Raw genomic sequence first — 21,730 nt, forward strand, 5'->3', positions numbered from 1 at the left:
GCCTCTCCTGTTATTGGTAATGGTGAGATGTTAGAATTTGATTTGGCAGTATGAAGTTTGTTCCTCTGTAAATGTCTCACTCATCATTATTCACGATTCATTCATGATTATCCATAATCATGGTAACATCCACATTCATGTAGAAGTGTTCAGAAACATTATTTTCTTTTTTACATTAAAAGTTACTCCAAGAGGACACTAGATTATTCACCATTCAGTTCCTATTGGGCACAACGTAATCCAAAGCACAAACAAAACAAACTGCAAATGCATCCATCAAGTTTGTAGAGTTACAAGCTTGATGTACAGTGCCTTCGGAAGGTATTCAGATCCCTTGCCTTTTTCCACATTTTGTTACGTTACAGCCTTATTCTAAAATAGATTAAATTATATTTTTTCTTCATCAATCTACACTCAATACCCCATAATGACAAAGTGAAAACAGGTTACTTTTTAAATGTGTACATTTATTTAAAAAATATAAACCAGAAATACCTTATTTACGTAAGTATTCAGACTCTGCTATGAGACGCGAAATTGAGCTCAGGTGCATCCTGTTTCCATTGATCATCCTTAAGATGTTTTTACAACTTGATTGGAGTCTACCTGTGGTAAATGCAATTGATTGGGCATGATTTGGAAAGGCACACCTGTCTATATAAGGTCCCACAGTTGACAGTGCATGTCAGAGCAAAAACCAAGCCATGAGGTCAAAAGAACTGTCCGTAGAGTTTCGAGAGAGGATTGTGTCGAGGCACAGATCTGGGGAAGGGTACCAAAACATTTCTGCAGCATTGAAGGTCCCCAAGAACACAGTGACCTCTATTATTCTTAAATGGAAGAAGTTTGTAACCACCAAGACCCTTCCTAGAGCTGGCCACCTGTCCAAACTGAACAGGGAGGTGACCAAGAACCCGATGGTCACTCTGACAGAGCTCCAGAGTTCCTCTGTGGAGATGGGAGAACCTTCCAGAAGGACAACCATCTCTGCAGCACTCCACCAATCAAGCCTTTATGGTACAGTAGAGTGGCCAGACGGAAGCCACTCCTTAGTGAAAGGCACATGATAGCCCGCTTGGAGTTTGCCAAAAGGCACCTAAAGGACTCTCAGACCATGAGAAATAAGATTTTCTCTTGTCTGATGAAACCAAGATCGAACACTGAATGCCAAGCGTCAGATCTGGAGGAAACCTGTCACCATCCCTACGGTGAAGCATGGTGGTGGCAGCATCATGCTGTGGGGATGTTTTTCGGCGGCAGGCACAGGGAGACTGGTCAGGATCGAGGGAAAGATGAACGGAGCAAGGTACAGGGAGATCAGTGATGAAAACCTGCTCCAGAGCACTCAAGACCTCAGACTGGGGCAAAGGTTCCCCTTCCAACAGGGCAACGACCCTAAGCACACAGCCAAGACAATGCAGGAGTGGCTTCGGAACAAGTCTCTGAATGTCCTTGAGTGGCCCAACCAGAGCCCGCACTTGAACCCGATCAAACATCTCTGGAGAGACCTGAAAACTGCTGTGCAGTGATGCTCCCCATCCAACCTGACAGAGCTTGAGAGGATTTGCAGAGAAGAATGGCAGAAACTCCCCAAATACAGGTGTGCCAAGCTTGTAGCGTCATACCCTAGAAGACTTAAAGCTGCAATCACTGCCAATGGTGATTCAACAAAGTCCTGAGTAAATTGTCTGAATACTTATTTAAATGTGATATTCCAATTTGTAAGTCGCTCTGGATAAGAGCGTCTGCTAAATGACTTAAATGTAAATGTAAATGTATATTTACGCGGGTTTTGTATATACATTTTCTAAAATTGATAACCTGTTTTTGCTTTGTCATTATGGGGTATTGTCTGTAGATTGATGAGGGATTTCTTTTTAAAATCCATTTTATAATAAGGCTGTAACATAACAAAATGTGGAAAAGGTCAAGGGGTCTGAATACTTTCCGAATGCACTGTAGTTGTTGCGTGCTAACTTTTTTACTACTTTAATACACAAATAAGTGAATTTGTCCAAATATTATGAAAAAAACATCTTCAAAGGAGGGGACAATATGCATAAAGTGATTTCATTTCTAAAAAGTACAACCGATAGGTATGAAAATAGCCTCAAATGAAAGGTGACATTCTGTACTGTCGCCTCATTTGATCTCAAATCCAAAATGCCGGAGTATACAAAGTTGATCTTCACTGTCCAAATAAATACGGAAAGGAGTGTAGATGACAGTAAATCACATGTTGTATAATAATTGGTATGTTTGCGCAATAACTTTTAATTGTATTTGATAAAATGTTACACAGTAAAACCATGTGTGTAAAGAATGTGGAAGAAAGAGTGTAAAATTGATCTTTACTTTTATTAAAGATACCGTATGTCTTTCTGTATGTTGAAAATCCCTATATCAAAGTATGATGGTTTCTTTCTTTCAGATACATATCAGTGGACGTAACACTGGCAGGACTTGAGAGGCATTCCTTCTACAATCTAAAGAAAATCACCCACATGTGAGTACATAGGACACTCCCTTCCATATGTATTTGAACAGTGAAGATAAAAATAATTTGTCTCCAGCATTTTAGATTTGAGCTAGAATGTTTCATATGAGGCGACAGTGCATAATGTCACCTTTTAATTTGATCATACAAATCTGTTTTAATGTTTAGAAACGAAAAGCACTTCATAGATCTAGTCCCCCCATTTGAAGAAGTCATAAAAATACCCTCAAATAAAGGGTGACATTCTGTACTGTCGCCTCATATGAAACATTTGATCTCAAATCCAAAATGCTGGAGCTTCACAAAATGTTTTGCTTCACTGTCCAAATACATATGGAGGGGAGTGTTTTTTTCTAATAATGACTCTTATTAAACACATTATGGTGAAGAAGTTAGACGAATTTGCCTTGTTATTTTCAGGATCGTAAATAGTGTTCTCCCCTTCCATGCTGCAAACCATTGCGAGCGCCAGCATATGCATACACGATCAACAGATATTCTAGAACTGTTACCCAACAGCGTTTCCATAACAGTTACGGTTGACGACAACATTTCATAACATCTGAAGAGCGTGGCTTTGCCGTCCCATGTTACTCTGGGGCAGCACTTTTAGCGAAGTGCCTTCTGACATAATGACGTTGGAGAGAATAATTGATACATAGAGTATCTGTCTCCTGTCCATCATCGCTCGGTCTGGGTCTAAACAGACAGACGTAACAGCGTGCAACTGGGGATGTTAGGAGAGAGGGAAAGCCAACAGTCAATGTGGTTTTCCTATCCATGCCTGAGCTGCTGTGGAGGCGTCTCATAAACAGCAAGTTGGTTTGCGTAATGGCCTTGGTCTTCTCTATATCGGCATCTGATGTATGGTCTCTCTAAGGTCTGACCGCTAAGTTGCATGGGATGAGATCATTTAATCATTTATTTGCTTTGCGTCAAGACTAATCAAGCTGCTTCATCACAATAGTACAGAACACTGACTTTCCCCTTATCTCGTATTCCATTGATGTCCATCAGCACAGTCCCCACTGTGACAGGCTCTATATTTGGCCAATCCCTGTCCTGGCTCACGCTCTGTGATAGGCTCAAAGTGTAGAGACCAAGAGTTTCTCCCACACTAAGAAGAGTTCATAGCCCATTATTTCTATTGGATCACCAGGGCCTGTTCAGACCTGATTGGTCCAGTGGTTGTGCCACATCACATAATAATGGCATCGCTCTCCTGTTTCCTCCATGGGTCAGACACAAAGGCCGGACCAAGAGGAGGTGGAGGGTGGCAAGGGCTGTTCGGGGAATCAAGGAGCTGAGGTCTGAGAGGGAGGGAGGAGGTGGAGAGTGGGATGGGGTAGAAGGGTGTAGGGTAGCAGTTCACTGCACACAGACACACCAACTCAGGGACTGAGAGGCAGGGAGGAAGGGAGGTGGTGGAGGACGAGGTGGGGTGGAGGTTAAGGTAGCTGTTCACTGCACACAAACACACACAGTGGCTCAGACTCTCAGTGGTCAGAACATGTTGGCTAGGGTGCTGATTGCGGTTACCTAGGTGTGTGAAGGAGGGCTAGGTTCACACGTTCCCCAGCTTTCATCCACACCACATGGGTTAGACAAGCAAAGAGGAGAGCCCTCTCTTTGGCCGATGGGTGCACCAGAGTCAACACACTAATGAAACGTTAATTGAACCTTGGCTTCCAGAGTTGGATGTATGTGGAGACTTTGGAGATTTTCCTCCTCGTCTTTCCGATAGACAGACATGCACCTTGCCCTCTTCTGTCAGCACTCAGTGTGTGTGTGTGTGTGTGTGTGTGGGGGGGGGGGTCTTAGGGTGTGTGAGTGTGCATGTAAGTAAACGTTTCACTGTTAGTCTACACCTGTTGTTTTACGAAGCATGTGAAGACTAAGATTTGATGTGTGTGTTTCAGTGAACCTAAAGCACGTACTTGACTTTTAGAGAACATGAAAGGAAACTGTAAAGGACTCGTGGGGATGAATACAACCCTATATACTACGCAACATGTCCTGTATGTTCAGTGACACAGGAATGTCAAATTACTAAGCAAAGCAAAGGATGTATGAGCACTTAATCCTAGGATACACAGAAGTACTTGTCAAACTGGAAAACATCATGTTTACTGTCATTTTTAAGGTGTATTTGTGTTTTCCATTTCAGAGAGATCCGGAACGCAAAGAGTCTGTCGTACATCGACCCAGAAGCATTTAAGAACCTTCCAAACCTGAAATACCTGTGAGCTCATTTAGAAATCCTACGTTTATTATAAGCATCTTTTTTTCAAAATCAAAACCATCTTGGCTTTGAAAACGCTAATGTAAGTGAAAAACTGACAACATTACTTTAACACAAGATACAATAGATCAGACTTGTCTTGAAATATTTGGCTTTGGCAATAATTGAGCAATTATTTCCAATCTATTCAACTTAAAAGGTTCCTATTGTATATGCCAGTACTGGCACTGTCATGTTATATTTTATACTCTGTGGTTGCTTGATTGGTGAGGGAGTCTGCTTGGTCACTGCCAGCTATCTTTCCATCTCTCTCTTGGTTTTGATTGGTATAGTCTGCTTGGTCATCGCCTGCCAGCTATCTAACCATTTCTCTCTTGGTTCCTTCTAGGGGGATTTTCAATACTGGCCTCACCATCTTTCCTGATCTCACCAACATTCACTCAGATGATATGAACTTTATACTGTAAGCAAACTGCATTACTAATACATACTACCTTTGTTAGCACTATACTCAAGTAGGTACTGTCTCACAAGTATTACAACCATAACATTCCATATTTCAGTAGTATTTCTATACATTCCAGTATTCCATTCAATACCTCACTCATTTGTCATACTAAATGTGGAAAATAATGGGATTTTTACCCGTAAGTCGATTGAGGTTTAAATCTCTTTAATGAGACTGACATCACACACACACTCTTCTTCATATTTATTTGGACAGTGAAGCTCAAACTTTTAATTAAGCTCTATACTCTATACAAAATAGCATTTGAGGCGACAGTACAGAATGTCACCTTTTTTATTTGATGGTATTTTCATACATATCGGTTTTATCGATTAGAAATGAAGGCACTTTATGTATCTAGTCCTCCCATTTGAAGGTGTCATAACTATTTGGACAAATACACTTAGAGTGTATAACATTTTGTCAAAAGTTTGTGACTCTACAAACTTGTTGGATGCATTTGCAGTTAGTTTTGGTTGTGTTTCAGATTATGTTGTGCCCAAAAGAAATGAATGGTAAATATTGTATTGTGTCATTTTGGAGTCACGTTGTGGGTAAATAAGAATATAATATGTTTCTCAACACATATGTGTCATGAGTGAATTGTGAATAATGATGAGCGAATAAGTTACAGTGGCATAAATATCATACCCCACCCAAAAAATGGTGGCATGATCAGTTAAATAAAAAATAGCATCTTTAACTTTCTCACTCATCATTATTCACGATTCATTCATGATTATCCATAGTCATGGTAGCATCCACATTAATGTAGAAGTATTTAGAAATATTATATTCTTATTTACAATAAAAGTGATTCCAAAATAACACAAAACATTATTTACCATTCATTTCTATTGGGCACAACCTGATCCGAAACACATGCATCCGACAAGTTTGTAGAGTCACAAGCTTGATGTAGTTGTTGCATGCTAGGAATATAGGACCATATACTAAACTTTTGACTAAATGTAATAAACTAGAAGTGAATTTGTTCAAATACTCATGACACCTTCAAATGGGGAACTAGATACATAAAGTGCTTTCATTTCAAAAAACAGATAAGTATAAAAATACCCTCGAATAAAAGGTGAAAATATGTACTGTCACCTCATATAAAACATCTGATCTCAAATCCAAAATTCTGGGGTATAGAGCCAAATTAAGGAATGTAGCTATACTGTCCAAAACACATACGTAGGGGAGTGTAGAAGCATCATCCTGTCCTCTCTAAAGAGCTGTCTTATTTATAGTAAGGATTTTCCAATCCATTATGTCTCGCCTGTCGTCTAATGCCAGTGGTTACTATAGTGCTAGGAGATGTACTTAGCTATTTTCCATTCTGTGGCATTCCATTCCTTTTTTCTACTCTCTGACGAGGTTTTCTATACACTACCAGTCAAAAGTTTTAGAACACCTACTCATTCTAGGGTTTTTCTTTATTTTTTACTGTTTTCTACATTGTAGAATAATAGTGAAAACATCGGAACTATGAAATAGCACATATGGAATCCTGTAGTAACCAAAAAAGTGTTAACCAAATCAAAATATATGCGAAATTCTTCAAATAGCCGCCCTTTGCCTTGATGACAGCTTTGCACACTCTTGGCATTCTCTCAACCAGCTTTATGAGGTAGTCACCTGGAATGCATTTCAATTAACATGTGTGCCTTCTTAAAAGTTAATTTGTGGAATTTCTTTCCTTTTTAATGCATTTGAGCCAGTCAGTTGTGTTGTGACAAGGTGTGGGGTGTATACAGAAGATAGCCCTATTTGGTGAAAGACCAAGTCCATATGGCGAGAACAGCTCAAATAAGCAAAGAGAAACGACAGTCCATCATTACTTTAAGACATGAAGGTCAGCCAATATGGAACATTTCTTAGAAATTTTCTTCAAGTGCAGTCGCAAAAAACATAAATCGCTATGATGAAACTGGCTCTCATGAGGACCGCCACAGGAATGGAAGACCCAGCGTTACCTCTGCTGCAGAGGATAAGTTCATTGGAGTTACCGGTCTCAGAAATTGCAGCCCAAATAAATTCTTCACAGAGTTAAAAAAAGAGACACATCCCAACATCGACAGTTCAGAGGAGACTGTGTGAATCAGGCCTTCATGGTCGAATTGCTGCAAAGAAACCACTACTAAAGGACACCAATAATAAGAAGAGCCTTGCTTTGTCCAAGAAACACAAGCAATTGACATTAGACCGATGGGAATTTGTCCTTTTGGTCTGGAGTACAAATTTTGGTTACAACCGCCGTGTCTATGTGAGACACGATGATCTCCGCGTGTGTATTTCCCACTATAAAGCATGGAGGAGGAGGTGTTATGTTGTGGGGGTGCTGTGCTGGTGACACTGTCTGTGATTTATTTAGAATTCAAGGCACACTTAACCAGCATGGTTACCACAGCATTCTGCAGCGATACGCCATCCAATCTAGTTCGGGCTTAGTGGGACTACCATTTGTTTTTCAACAGGACAATGACCCAACACACCTCCAGGCTGTGTAAGGGCTATTTTACCAAGAAAGAGAGTGATGGAGTGCTGCATCAGATGACCTGGCCTCCACAATCCCCCGACCTCAACCCAATTGAGATGGTTTGGGATGAGTCGGACCGCAGAGTGAAGGAAAAGCAGCCAACAAAACAACAGAAAGGCATTCCAGGTGAAGCTGGTTGAGAGAATGCCAAGAGTGTGCAAAGCTGTCGTCAATGCAAAGGGTGGCTATTTGAAGAATCTCAAATGTAAAATATATTTTGATTTGTTTCACACTTTTTGGGTTACTACATGATTCCATATATTATAGAATATTACATTATTCTACAATGTAGAAAATAGTAAAAATAAAGAAAAACCCTTGTATGAGTAGGTGTTCTAAAACTTTTGACCGGTAGTGTATTTGCAACACCACCTAATTTCCTCTTGTATCTCCTCAGTGAAATAGCTGATCATCCATACATATCTGAGGTCCCAGCAAACTCATTCCGTGGTATTACCAACCAAGTGCTGACGGTGTGAGTACACAGCCATAGCTCTACAGTTTCACTGGTGTCTTCACTGTGGACTATAGGCCATTGCATTACCCTTGCTTGCAGTCTGAGAGTGCTGTGACCAGCACAGAGATGTTCTCACAAATGTCTGTCGGCGAGAAAACACCATTCCATTAGATGCCAAAGCCATGGTCACATTGACAAACTGATTCAGGACACAACTAACCAATACATCGATCGAAGTGGTTCAATTTTGTTGGGGAGAACATAACACAGGGAAATATGTTACAGAAAATGTTGTAGTGATTTTGGTCACTGAAATGCATACACAGGCAAATCCTCAGCACCAAAATATACATGTTATTCAACAGCTGGAATTGGCATTACTGATTAATAGGACCTGTACAACCAGACAGATTCAAAGTTAGTCAGTGGGTTGGTGCATAAAATAACGCAGTTTTGACTTCAGTAAATGTTACTGTTATGAATGTTTTCTGATGTGTTTATTCTCTTACAGGATGTTGTACAGTAATGGCTTCACCGACATTCAACATCATGCTTTCAACGGGACCAAACTGGATGCTGTGTAAGTTATTTTGCTTATATCATTCAAACAAAATAATAGAATAGAATGGTATAAAATAGAAAATAACAGAATAGAATGGTATAGTATAGAAAATAACAGATTAGAAAATAACAGAATAGAATGGTATAGTATAGAAAATAACAGAATAGAATGGTATAGTATAGAAAATAACAGAATAGAAAATAACAGAATAGAATGGTATAGTATAGAAAATAATAGAATAGAAAATGAAATACTGTATTAGTAGCCACCTGCAGCTCTCTGCTTGACCCTGCTGACCCAAAGCCATGCAGGACAAAGCACTGAAGCAGCAAGGATTCTTGTAATGTTGTATTGTTGATGACTTCTTGCTGTTGGAACCAATTACTGTATAAATGGATTGTAACAGTGCTTTGGACTGCCTTAGAGGAAGAGTCTTCTCATGGAGAAGTACTGGAGGTACGGTTCTCTATGTTGTTACAGTTATGATATCTTTCACTCTGGCTTAACAATCAGTCATTTCAGACCCCTTCATTTCACCAAAATTAAGTTACTTAGTATTTTGACTGGATTATTATTTTTATTTTTTTACATCTGGCATTAATATTTCCTTACTCAAAATTACACTATTACGCTACACAAGCAGTGGGATCACGGTTCCATCTGAACTGGTTCTCCCAGACGTGCTTAGAGAGAGGTTAACCTCAGCCTGATTAGGAAGCCCTAGTTCTCCTGATTTCTTTTTTTAAGAAGACAATTTCAGGAAGTCTGCATCAAAGCACCAAATGAAATGTATTTCCCCATAAGGGAACAAAAAGTCTTATTTTGATCTAGATTTCATCTTACTGAGACTAACCTGGATGAATAAAGTTTAAAATTGAAATGTAAAAAAACAATCATTGCTTTCTGTGTCACTACACTGTCCCGATGCACCCCTCCTCCACTCCGACCCCAATATTGTATAAAGACATGTAAACATTAGTTACTTTTGTTACCGTTTTCCCTTTAACCCCAAACGTCACCCTCCACCACCCTCCTTTTTGTCACCTCTCTAGCTTTCCCATCAGGATATGAAACATTAATATAGCTCTGACCTCCACCCCATCCCCCCCCACCCCTCCATTTAACCATTCACCCCCAGTAAAACCCTAGCTGGTCCTTATGGAGTTGTAATTAGACCAATGGGCAGTCACTGTAGTCAGTCTTACCACACTGCTGTTTGGGTTGGCACGCACAGAGCGTGCTTAGAGAAAAAAATTGATCCGGGAGTGTGTGTATCGGTGTGTATGTGTGTTTTCTCAGAGCGAGAGCTGATCCCAGAGCTGTAACACCAAGACAAACACTCCCACACACGTTTATTATCTAAATTAGATTTAGGGACTCTACAATATCTATTTTAAAGGTGCAGCGTGTTTCTGAAGTACCTTCTCCGATGGTGGGACGGCTAATTTAAAACAACACTCAGGATAAGACCTGAGTCGTCCGAAGTCAGTGTTACTCCAGGAAGCAGGGTACATAAACAGTAGAACGTGGTGTGATGAGGATAGTGAAAATATTGTAGCATGTCTCCGAGCTATCAGGATGATTATGGTGATTGAAGTGTGTCGGTTACATTCTTGTTTGCGTGTGTGTGTGTGTTTTCTCTCCAGGTACCTCCATAGGAACAAGCGTCTGACCAAGATGGATGAAAGAACGTTTGCTGGCACTGTTAGTGGCCCAATGCTTCTGTGCGTAATTATTCATCCTTTATTTAACCAGGAAAGTCATATAGAGATGAGCATCTTTTTTTTTCAAGTGAGCCCTGGACAAAACATTCCTCTCACTGCACTGCCCAACATGTTCAGTTCCTATTCTAAAGCTATAGTTGCTCAAACTACGTTGAAAGAATGGTACAAATGCATCCAATGTTCCAGTCTTAAATGTCAGTTATTTGTCTTATTAAACAGAGAGATACAGTATGTTCCAATAATGTGATATTAATCAAGAGTGTTTTGCAATGATATGTGATTTACGAGTTGGGTTTGGAACTTTTATAGAGATAGTCTATAATTGGAGTCCAGAATTATCAGACGATTAAGTATCGAAAATATTCAATAATTACTAGAAAACATTCCTTTTTACAAAGCCAAATGGGTTCAAATCATAACTTCGGTAATTCATTCATGGCTAAGTTTCTTTCTTTTTGTACCTCTCTATTTTCCCATAAAAGTGGAGAATGAGTGAGAAACATGTCTGGGAGAAACACAGTTCAGAAATCATGTGAATAGCTTAACGACAGCTGGGATTTTGACTGGGAAATCAGACGCAGATTGTGTGTGAGTGTTACAGAAACGTTCAACTTTTCCTTCCCCTCTCTGTTTTGAGAGTCATAGTGGAATTACATATCCCCTTCCCTTTCTGGGGAGTTTGATGCAGAAACCTTACCTCTGTTATCTGTTTTCTGAAGTAGTACTCCTCAAGCTGTAACCTCTTTAATACGTTTTTAATAAGTCAATCTGTTCCCCAGCCTTGTTCAGTACTTCAGAAATGCGGCCTACGTTCCTTGACATAATCACTGACCTGAATTGGTTGGATTGGTGAAAGTAATAAGGTTGTTAACTTGCTTATACCCATTCAATCACGTATCTCTATGCTAACCTCAAGGGGGGAAAAGGAAGGAAGGATGCATATTTCTAAAGTATTGGAACATGTCTTAGTCCTGGCTGAGTGGTGAGGTCATCCACATGAGGTCATGGCCTAAATATCTCCCAATGACAAAATCAGACCGCCGGCAGGTCTTCCACACACACTATTATTATCCAGTGTTGCTCAATGTTCCACCAGAGAGAGAGAGAGAGAACCAATGTGACAGAAAAATACTCAGCTGCCTCTGGAAAAGAAAGAAAGAAAGTGTGATTTAATTTTATGCATTGTTTGGCTTGTGTTTCTGTATATTATTATTATTAAATCATTTAGCAGATCATTTCACTGATACACTAGATGAGGAAACATCTTGTTAATGTTTTGTCCCCCACTTGGCCCCTCGAAGGGGGAGTGTAGGTTACACTATGTGCTGATAATACAATCACACAGGATGCTGAAGGAGAAATTGAATACCCAAATGGCACCCTATTCCCTGTATAGTGCACTACTTTTGACCAGGGCTCCGGTCAAAAGTAGTGCACTATATAGGGAATAGGGTGCCATTTGGGATGCAAACCCAGGACTGGATGTGAGCTTGTACTGAGTTGTGACTTTACGTCCCAGTGAGGTTCAGTCTTTGGCATGGCAACGTGGACAATAAAAACAGAATGTTTAATTAAATAAAGACGATGGAAGAGTGGTGGATACTCTTTTGCGGGAACAAGATGTAGGCGTTGTATTTTGCGTTCCGTTTCAGAAAGATCGCAAGTCTAACAATTGGGGAATAAATAGGCATTTGACAAAAATGTGTATCCCAGATTTGGAGAATGCGCAAAACGGGTAGCCACGCATATCATAACAACTAGAAAGTGGGGAGGTGTTGCTGTCCTAAACAGTACAAAACCATATCTTCACTAGGCTTCATCTGTTAGGCTTTAATGATAGTAATGTCTATGGCCCGTGCCATGGCCTATGATTCCAAATACCATTACAGCACTTCTACACACACACACACACACACGTTCCTCAAGGTGACATAATATGTGACCCAAAGCTGTATGAACTCTGTATGACCCCTGTTTAACCTCCAGCTGTCTCCCGTATCCACTGTTCTGAACTCTGTAATAACCCTCTAGGAGCTCTGTATTACCTCCAGCTGCCTCTAGGAGCTCTGTATTACCTCCAGCTGTCACATGTATTCCCTGTGTTTCCTTTTCCAGTGACGTGTCCCTGACGGGGGTATCGTCCCTCCCCACAGCAGGCCTGGAATCTCTCAGGGAGCTGATGGCCCGCAACGCCTGGAACCTGAAGAAGCTCCCGCCAATCAAAACCTTCAAACACCTGGTTACCGCAGACCTCACCTACCCCTCCCTGTGCTGCGGCTTCAAGAACCTCAAGAAGAAGAGAGGGTGAGATGATGTTTTAACGTTTTTTTATGTCAATCATTGTGAAGCCATTTCCATATTGCGTGGACAATGACGTTTTTCTGGAGATGTGAAAAGGCTATATCTTGTGTTGATGTCGAGTTGTTGTTGAGCTGTTGTTTCACACGTTTATTTTTATTGTTTACTATATATATAGTTGAAGTCGGAGGTTTATATACACTTACGTTGGAGTCATTATAACTTGTTTTTCAACCACTCCACAAATGACTTGTTAACAAACTATAGTTTTGGCAAGTCGGTTAGGACATCTACTTTGTGCATGACACAAGTACTTTTTCCAACAATTGTTTACAGACAGATTATTTAACTTATAATTCACTGTATCACAATTCCAGTGGGTCAGAAGTTTACATACACTACGTTGACTGTGCCTTTAAACAGCTTGGAAAATTATGTCATGGCTTTAGAAGCTTCTGATAGGCTAATTGACATCATTTGAGTCAATTGGAGGTGTACCTGTGGATGTATTTCAAGGCCTACCTTCAAACTCAGTGCCTCTTTGCTTGACATCATGGGAAAATCAAAAGAAATCAGCCAAGACCTCCACAAAAAATTGTAGACCTCCACAAGTCTGGTTCATCCTTGGGAGCAATTTCCAAACGCCTGAAGGTACCACGTTCATCTGTACAAACAATAGTAAGTATAAACACCATGGGACCACACAGCCGTCATACCGCTCAGGAAGGAGATGCGTTCTGTCTCCTAGAGATAAACGTACTTTGGTGCGAAAAGTGCAAATCAATCCCAGAACAACAGCAAAGGACCTTGTGAAAATGTTGGAGGAAACAGGTACAAAGTATCTATATCCACAGTGAAATGAGTCCTATATCGACATAACCTGAAAGGCCGCTCAGCAAGGAAGAAGCCACTGCTCCAAAACCGCCATAAAAAAGCCAGACTGCGGTTTGCAACTGCACATGGGGACAAAGATCGTACTTTTTGGAGAAATGTCCTCTGGTATGATGAAACTAAAATAGAACTGTTTGGCCATAATGACCATCGTTATGTTTGGAGTAAAAGGGGAGGCTTGCAAGCCAAAGAACACCATCCCAACCGTGAGGCACAGGGGTGGCAGCATCATGTTGTGGGGGTGCTTTGCTGCAGGAGGGACTGGTGCACTTCACAAAATAGATGTCATCGTGAGGTAAGTTAAAGCTTGGTCGCAAATGTGTCTTCCAAATGGACAATGACCCCAAGCATACTTCCAAAGTTGTGGCAAAATGGCTTAAGGACAACAAAGTCAAGGTATTGGAGTGGCCATCACAAAGCCCTGACCTCAATCCCATAGAAAATGTGTAGGGCAGAACTGAAAAAGCGCGTTTGAGCAAGGAGGCCTACAAACCTGACTCAGTTACACCAGCTCTGTCAGGAGGAATGGGCCAAAATTCACCCAACTTATTGTGGGAAGCTTGTGGAAGGCTACCCGAAACGTTTGACCCAAGTTAAACAATTTAAAGGCAATGCTACCAAATACTAATTGAGTGTATGTAAACTTCTGACGCACTGGGAATGTGATGAAAGAAATAAAAGCTGAACTTTATAATTCTCTCTACTATTATTCTGACATTTCACATTCTTAAAATAAAGTGGTGATCCTAACTGACCTAAGACAGGGAATTTTAATGAGGAATAAATGTCAGGAATTGTAAAAACTGAGTTTAAATGTATTTGGCTAATGTGTATGTAAACTTCCCGACTTCAACTGTATATATATTATATGAGAGCGTGCATTCGGAAAGTATTCAGACCCCTTGACTTTTTCCACTTTTTGTTACGTTGCAGCCTTTTTCTAATATGGATTAAATTGTTTTTCCCTTATCAATCTATACAAAAACAGGTTTCAAAATGTTTGGGGAAATGGAAATATCACATTTACATAAGTATTCAGACTCTTTACTTTCTTGAAGCGTCTTTGGCAGCGATTACAGCATTGATTCTTCTTGGGTATGACGCTACAAGCTTGGCACACCTGTATTTGGGGAGTTTCTGCCATTCTTCTCTACAGATCCCCTCAAGCTCTGTCAGGTTGGATGGGCAGCGTCACCGCACAGCTATATTCAGGTTTCTCCAGAGATGTTCGATCGGGTTCAAGTCCGGGCTCTGGCTGGGCCACTCAAGGACTTTGTCCTGAAGCCACTCCCGTGTTGTCTTGGCTGTGTACTTAGGGTCGTTGTCCTGTTGGAAGGTGAACCTTCACCCCAGTCTGAGTTCCTGAACGCCGTGGAGCAGGTTTTCATCAAGAATTTCTCTGTACTTTGCTCCATTAATTTATCCATCTCCTGACTAGTCTCCCAGTCCCTGCCGCTGAAATCATCACCTCCCTGACCAAAGCCCTTCTCCCCCAATTGCTCAGTTTGGCCAGGCGGCCAGCTGTAGGGAGTGTCTTGGTGGTTCCAAACTTTTTCCATTTAAGAATGATAGAGGTCACTGTGTTCTTGGGGAGCTTCAATGCTGCAGAAATGTTTTGGTACCCTTCCACAGATCTGTGCCTCGACACAATCCTGTCTATGCACTCTACGGCCAATTCCTTCGACCTCAAGGCTTGGTTTTTGCTCTGACATGCATTGCAACTGTGGGACCTTATAAAGACAGGCGTGTTCCTTTCCAAATCATGTCCAATCAATTGAATTTACCACAAGTGAACTCCAATGAAGTTATATTTAATACATTTTAAAATAAGGCTGTACTGTAACATAACAACATGTGGAAAAAGGGAAAGGGGCTGAATACTTACAGAATGCATGTATGTATGTGTGTATATATATATATATTACTATTTATTTTTATTATATCTATTTTATTTAACACAACAATACAATACACAGACAATACAAATTTCCGCTCCCACAGTAGGTGCTCTGGTCAGTGAGTGCTCTGGCCAGTATGTGCTCTGGTCAGTAGGTGCTCTGGTCAGGTCAGTGAGTGCTCTGGTCAGGTCAGTATGTGCTCAGGTCAGTATGTGCTCTGGTCAGCTCAGTATGTGCTCTGGTCAGTATGTGCTCTGGTCAGTATGTGCTCTGGTCAGCTCAGTATGTGCTCTGGTCAGTATGTGCTCTGGATTATTATTATTTTCCAAGTGCTGGAAAAACCAAGCCCCACCCGAGACCTGGACGGGCATGGAAGCGAGCGCACCCATAACTACCAGGATCAACACTAACACCACTCACAGCATGAAACCAAACCACAAAACGTAAACTGTGAAACGCAAAACATATAACAATCCCATCTTCACCCCTTATTGGAGGACCTCAAACATTTCTACTGTTCATATGTGTATAGGATTAATCCAACACTCCACCGTTCAGACAGCCCCAGATCAACCCATCTTTCCCAGTTAATCATCATTCTACCATTTCCTCTCGCAATACATTCCTCCATTCTACCATGGTGTCTCACTAGGGACTTGAGCCATACCATCTGCAACGTTGCCCCAAAAATATACATAAACAAGAGCACAATGATATTTCCCTTTGACTGACTGGTCCTTCCAACGTTTATTTGTCTAGAAGTTTGTAAATGAATGCTGCTTGGCTCCGTTACAACTAGAGACCTGTGAACTCTTTCATTGATGGTTTTGTAAATGAAAATAAAATGATAGAGTGCATTATTAACCCTGAAAGTGTACTGTGGTGTGTATTGCTCTGTCTTGTGTACAGTTACAGTATGATTAATGGCTGTTGAATAGCACAGCTGTAATTCCTCAGTGTGGATGTTGGCTGAGATGAAGTCAACTCTGATGCGTTTACCTATAACGTTTTATTAGGCGGCTTTAATTACCGTCAGTCAACACTGTTATTGTAGGAAGACCAACGTCTAAACACGACTAATGAGCCCCTCAAAACATTAATCCGTTTTCTTCTTTAACTGGGTATGTAAATAATATGTTAGCTGGACCCAGGAGTGTATAAAGAGGTATTTTGAAGTAAAGGATTCAAGCTGAATGATTTTGTATTTATTTGTTTGCACTCAACTTCAACTTACAGTCATTCACAGTTTAATTTGATCAACCTTGCCATGCTCATTACAGACTCAAACTAATTATTTCACCTTCAATTATTCTCAAAGCACCAACGGAAGCAGAAAGTGAAACTCAAAGAAGAACTCGTAGATCTACAGTACACTTTCTACAATGAGTCTCTTTTGACATTGCAGATACCTTGAGTACATCATCTGCAACCTGACAGCTTTCTACGACCAGCATCAAAAGAGATCAGTAGGTCCCCTCAGAGTCCCATCTCTTCAAGTAGACCCAGCATCGGACACTGCAGCAGACCGGCACCAGAAAAGATCCGTGGGTCCCCTCACAGTCCCATCCCTCCAAGAGGATCCCATTGGGGATGCAGCTGACCCGCAGCCCAGCGAGGTGGGCTTCAGAGATGGGGTGTTCAGAGACACCCAGGGAGATCCCCGGAGAGACTTCCAAAGCAGCCTCCACTACCACGCTTACTTCGGGGGCCAGCCGGATGATGACGTGGGCTTCGGGGAGACACTGAAGGTAAAGAGAGACTGGTCAGCAACCAGAGTGTTGCCAGTGCTGACGAGGGATGGGGGGGGATAACAAATCAAGGAAAGGATACATTTCTGTGTCTCTGTGATAATCTGATTTTATCTTACAGAACCCCCAGGAGGACACCAGCCAGGACTTCGACAGTCGCTACGACTACGTGGTCTGTGAGGAGGGCGAGGAGGTGACCTGCGCCCCTGCGCCGGACGAATTCAACCCGTGCGAGGACATCATGGGCTTCAGCTTCCTGCGGGTGTCTGTGTGGTTCGTGTCCCTACTGGCTGTTGTAGGCAACATGGTGGCACTTCTAGTCCTCCTCACCTCTCACTACAAGCTCTCCGTCTCCCGCTTCCTCATGTGTCACCTGGCCTTCGCTGACCTCTGCATGGGGATATATCTCCTCCTCATCGCCTCTGTGGATCTTCACACCCGGGCAGAGTACTACAACCATGCCATCGACTGGCAGACAGGGCCGGGCTGCGGGTTAGCGGGGTTCTTTACCGTGTTTGCCAGCGAACTGTCGGTGTATACGCTGACGGTGATCACGCTAGAGAGGTGGTATGCGATAACGTTCGCCATGAGGCTGGACAGGAAGTTGCGTCTGCCCCATGCAGCTGCTGTGATGCTGGCTGGATGGTTGTTCTGCCTCCTCCTAGCGATGCTCCCCCTAGTGGGGGTTAGTAGTTACCAGAAGGTCAGTATTTATCTATTTCTTAATATTAATTGATTGATTCAGTGATTGATTGTGTTACAAAACCAATTAGCCAGTCTACGGTAAGCCTAGGACCCCGTAGACCTGCAAGAGTAGCCATAGCAGTGGGCTGGCTAATCGGTTTTGTAACAATTGATTGATGGATTATTTATTTTATCTTTATTTAACTAGGTCAGTATCTGCCTACCCATGGACACGCAGTCCACCGTGGCCCAGGTGTACATTGTCTCAGTCCTTATCCTCAACATCCTGGCATTTCTGGTCATCTGTGCCTGTTACATCAAGATCTACTGCACTGTCCACAACCCGCACTACCGGTCCGGCTCCAAAGACACCAACATCGCCAAACGCATGGCCGTCCTTATCTTCACGGACTTCCTGTGTATGGCGCCCATCTCTTTCTACGCCATGTCGGCGGTTCTGGACCGGCCTCTCATCACTGTATCCAACTCCAAGATCCTGCTGGTGCTCTTCTACCCTCTCAACTCCTGTGCCAACCCCTTCCTGTACGCCATCTTCACCAAGGCCTTCAGGGGGGATGTCTTTATCCTGCTCAGTAAGGTGGGGTTGTGCCAGCGCCGGGCACAGCTCTTCAGAGGGCAGACGGTCAGTTCGAAGGGTAGCAGTGGGGTATGTCACCAGGTCCGGAGAGGTAAGAAGAGAGACAAAAACGAGAAGGGAACAGGAGGACCAGAGGAGGTACCCATCCACCTGCAGGATCGTTCTGGGTCTGGTCAAACCTACCTCCAACCCACCTCCCAGCAACCCAGTCCGGAGGAGAACTGTAGCCTGTACACATGAACTCAAACCTAGCCTGGGGAGATCAAAGAGTACTGTGATGGTGCCAGTGGTGGTTTGGTTGGAGAGAGGAGAGGAGCCACAGTGAAATCAAAACTGGAAGTGGATTGAACTGTTAAGATATTTTACAGCAAGCCAGTCTTTTTTCGGAACCTTTTCGCACGTTTGACTGTTTTCACAATTTCTGCTGTGATTTTTGTTGTTGTTGCAATTAATATACTGACTGTCAAGGAATATTACGTGTCAGTGAGATATGAGATCCTGGTTGATTGCAGCAAAACGATCCTATTTCGGTCGTTGTTAATTCTAAAGATTTAATTGGGTGTTGAAACTGTCAGCTGTACTGTATCTGAAAACAAAGTTGATTTACACCTTTGTTTAAATTGTAGATGAACTAAAGCTGGTCCCCCAAAAAAATATCTCCTCGATCAATGTTTTATCACATTTAGAAAATAAATCTATCCCGTTTTCTTGTGAACTTTAAATCCATGATTATTCATACATACCAGACAAAAAAAGGGACATGTTTTTTTTACACTAAGAGCTAAATGAAGACATTATGAACTTTGAGAGGTCTGCAATATGATATTTGATTTCTCAAACGTCAGACCTATGAAATGAAGAGATTCCTTAGAGACTCCTGGATATTGTCCTGGTACTGTATTACAGATCAGCCTGCAGGTCCAGGGTGATTAGAAACTAGACCTAACTTCAGACAGGGAAATACTGCATCCCTTAATGTTGCGCAATGTGTATACTGTATAGAAATGAGAAGAGTAATCCACGTACAAAGACATAAAATGCAAACTTTGTTGTGATACTGCATCTTTTTAGTGTGCCTTTAAAAATTTTAATTAACAAACCAGCTACATAAAGGAAGTGAGAAAATGTGTTAATCGTCACATGGCATCAATCTATAGAAGGAGCCATAATGTGAAAACCAGACATGAGTGTTTTTACCGAACCGTTCTCTTTGAAAAGTATCTACAGCGTAAGTGATTTGGTTTTGCCCCAAATGTATATTACATTCCAGAGATACATTAAACATTTGTCTACTTATTTTTCTTCTTCTCGTGGTCCTATTTAATGTTGCTACTGAACTGATCCAAATAAACATGTCAAGAATTTCCAGAAATACATCCCAACCCCAAAACCAATATATATTTCCATTCTTAAGAGGATATAAGTGACTTTTCAGACAATCAGAGAAGATGCAACCAGACCTGGGTTCAAATATTATTTCAATTACTTTCACATACATTCCGATGTATGTATTCAGATATATTTTATTTGAAAAGACAAGTTGTTAAAAATTTTAATATATTTGGAAATACACTTACTCATACACATTCCTTGCACTTAACCCAGGTATTTTAAAATAGTCTCAAATACAATTGGTAGACTACTTGGTTTTTATACATAACCATTCAAATACTCTAATAAAAGTACTTGTTTTGGGCTGTGTATTTGAAAATACTCCAATACACAGCAAAAAATATTTTCAATACCAGATACTCAAATACACATGTATTTGAACCCAGGTCTGGATAAAACCGTGCCTTGCTAGAAAAACATAGGAAAAACACAAACATACAAAAAAAAAGCAAGATAGCTGTTGCTATAGTGAGATATTGGAGCTTCCTGCCAATGACCGCTTGCTTGACATCTGGATAGCATTTGAACTGCACTGTGACACTTTCAGAGAAATGCAGACAGCTAGGGAATTAACTTTCCTGGAAAAAGGGATCATTTCCTATTATGTTTTTATTTTCTCTCTTGCATCAGGCCAAAGTGATATGCAACTCTTCCGTTCAGCTAAATAAAGGTTCTTGGCCTTTTGTTAGATTTTGTCAGATATCCAACAGATTAAAAATATTCTGTTTTTCTAATTCATATAAAAACATTTTTTTACTGGTTGACACAAGTTGTCTTAGTCGAGTCTTCAATATCAAAAGGATTAAATACAAGGAAAACGGGAATTATAAAACCAACCGAGGAGCATGTAACAGGCTCTGTTATATTGAAGTAGTAAAAACTCAATAAAATACTTGAAAACAGTCATCACATTTATTTGTAGTATTACATTGTTATTGATTACAGCATTGAGTTTAGAGGTTGAAAGGCAATTCACTGTACTTGTGCATGACATTAAAACGTGAAACAAATCGATTGAGGGGTGAGACAGATCTCATTGAGTTCACCAGAGTACATAACAATATTATACTATGTTCTCCCATGGCACAAACTAGAATAAAATATTAATCAAACAGAGAAAAAAAAGACAGTCATGGTCTACAGACAGGGTCAAACAAACGGACTTGTGTTAAATTGAACCAATTTCATTCCATTCTCTCTCTAGCCCTGGTTCCTATCATGGCCTGGCCCATTCCTCTCCTGGTATTTCAAATAAACCTCTCATCTCCCAGCCGCTCCCCAAATAACCAGGAGGGCAGGGCGCTTTGGATGAACGACATGCAACCACGCTGCCATATTGAGTTTCTCAACACAAATAGTGGGAAGAAACTGAACTTATCAAAAGCGAGAGAGAACGAGAGATGGGAAGAGCGAGAGAGATGGGAAGAAGAGAGAGAGAAGGCACAGATTCTAATATCGAAAAAATATTAGGACTGGTCTGTGTCTGTGAGATCGTGCTGTTTTTATATTAATGCTGTGACTCAGCTTGTTGACTTGTCCCTCACGTCTCCGCAGGTCAGTAGGTGTAGTCAGTGTGCTGCTCTTGAAAGGTCAAGGTTCACCCTCTCAGAACTACTAGAGCGTTCCACCACGCTCTGCTCTCTTACGCAGAGAGAAAATGAGAGAATGATGAAGTGGAGGGGAAAGAAA

General features: G+C 41.3%; 1 protein-coding gene across 1 annotated transcript in view; it reads left to right on the plus strand.

Moving 5' to 3' along the window:
- Positions 1 to 19,945, plus strand: part of tshr (thyroid stimulating hormone receptor) — a 31,777-nt gene extending 11,832 nt beyond the window's left edge. The window contains exons 3-12 of the mRNA XM_071370504.1: positions 2,432 to 2,506; positions 4,665 to 4,739; positions 5,128 to 5,202; positions 8,187 to 8,264; positions 8,758 to 8,826; positions 10,455 to 10,532; positions 12,648 to 12,836; positions 17,025 to 17,367; positions 17,489 to 18,070; positions 18,260 to 19,945. Of these exons, the coding sequence (XP_071226605.1) occupies positions 2,432 to 2,506; positions 4,665 to 4,739; positions 5,128 to 5,202; positions 8,187 to 8,264; positions 8,758 to 8,826; positions 10,455 to 10,532; positions 12,648 to 12,836; positions 17,025 to 17,367; positions 17,489 to 18,070; positions 18,260 to 18,889 (2,194 nt within the window). The 3' untranslated portion in view covers positions 18,890 to 19,945. The remainder of the gene's footprint in view (positions 1 to 2,431; positions 2,507 to 4,664; positions 4,740 to 5,127; positions 5,203 to 8,186; positions 8,265 to 8,757; positions 8,827 to 10,454; positions 10,533 to 12,647; positions 12,837 to 17,024; positions 17,368 to 17,488; positions 18,071 to 18,259) is intronic.
- Positions 19,946 to 21,730: the final 1,785 nt, after the last annotated feature.

Source organism: Salvelinus alpinus, chromosome 27 (genome assembly GCF_045679555.1).
Source record: "Salvelinus alpinus chromosome 27, SLU_Salpinus.1, whole genome shotgun sequence".
NCBI lineage: Eukaryota > Metazoa > Chordata > Actinopteri > Salmoniformes > Salmonidae > Salvelinus > Salvelinus alpinus.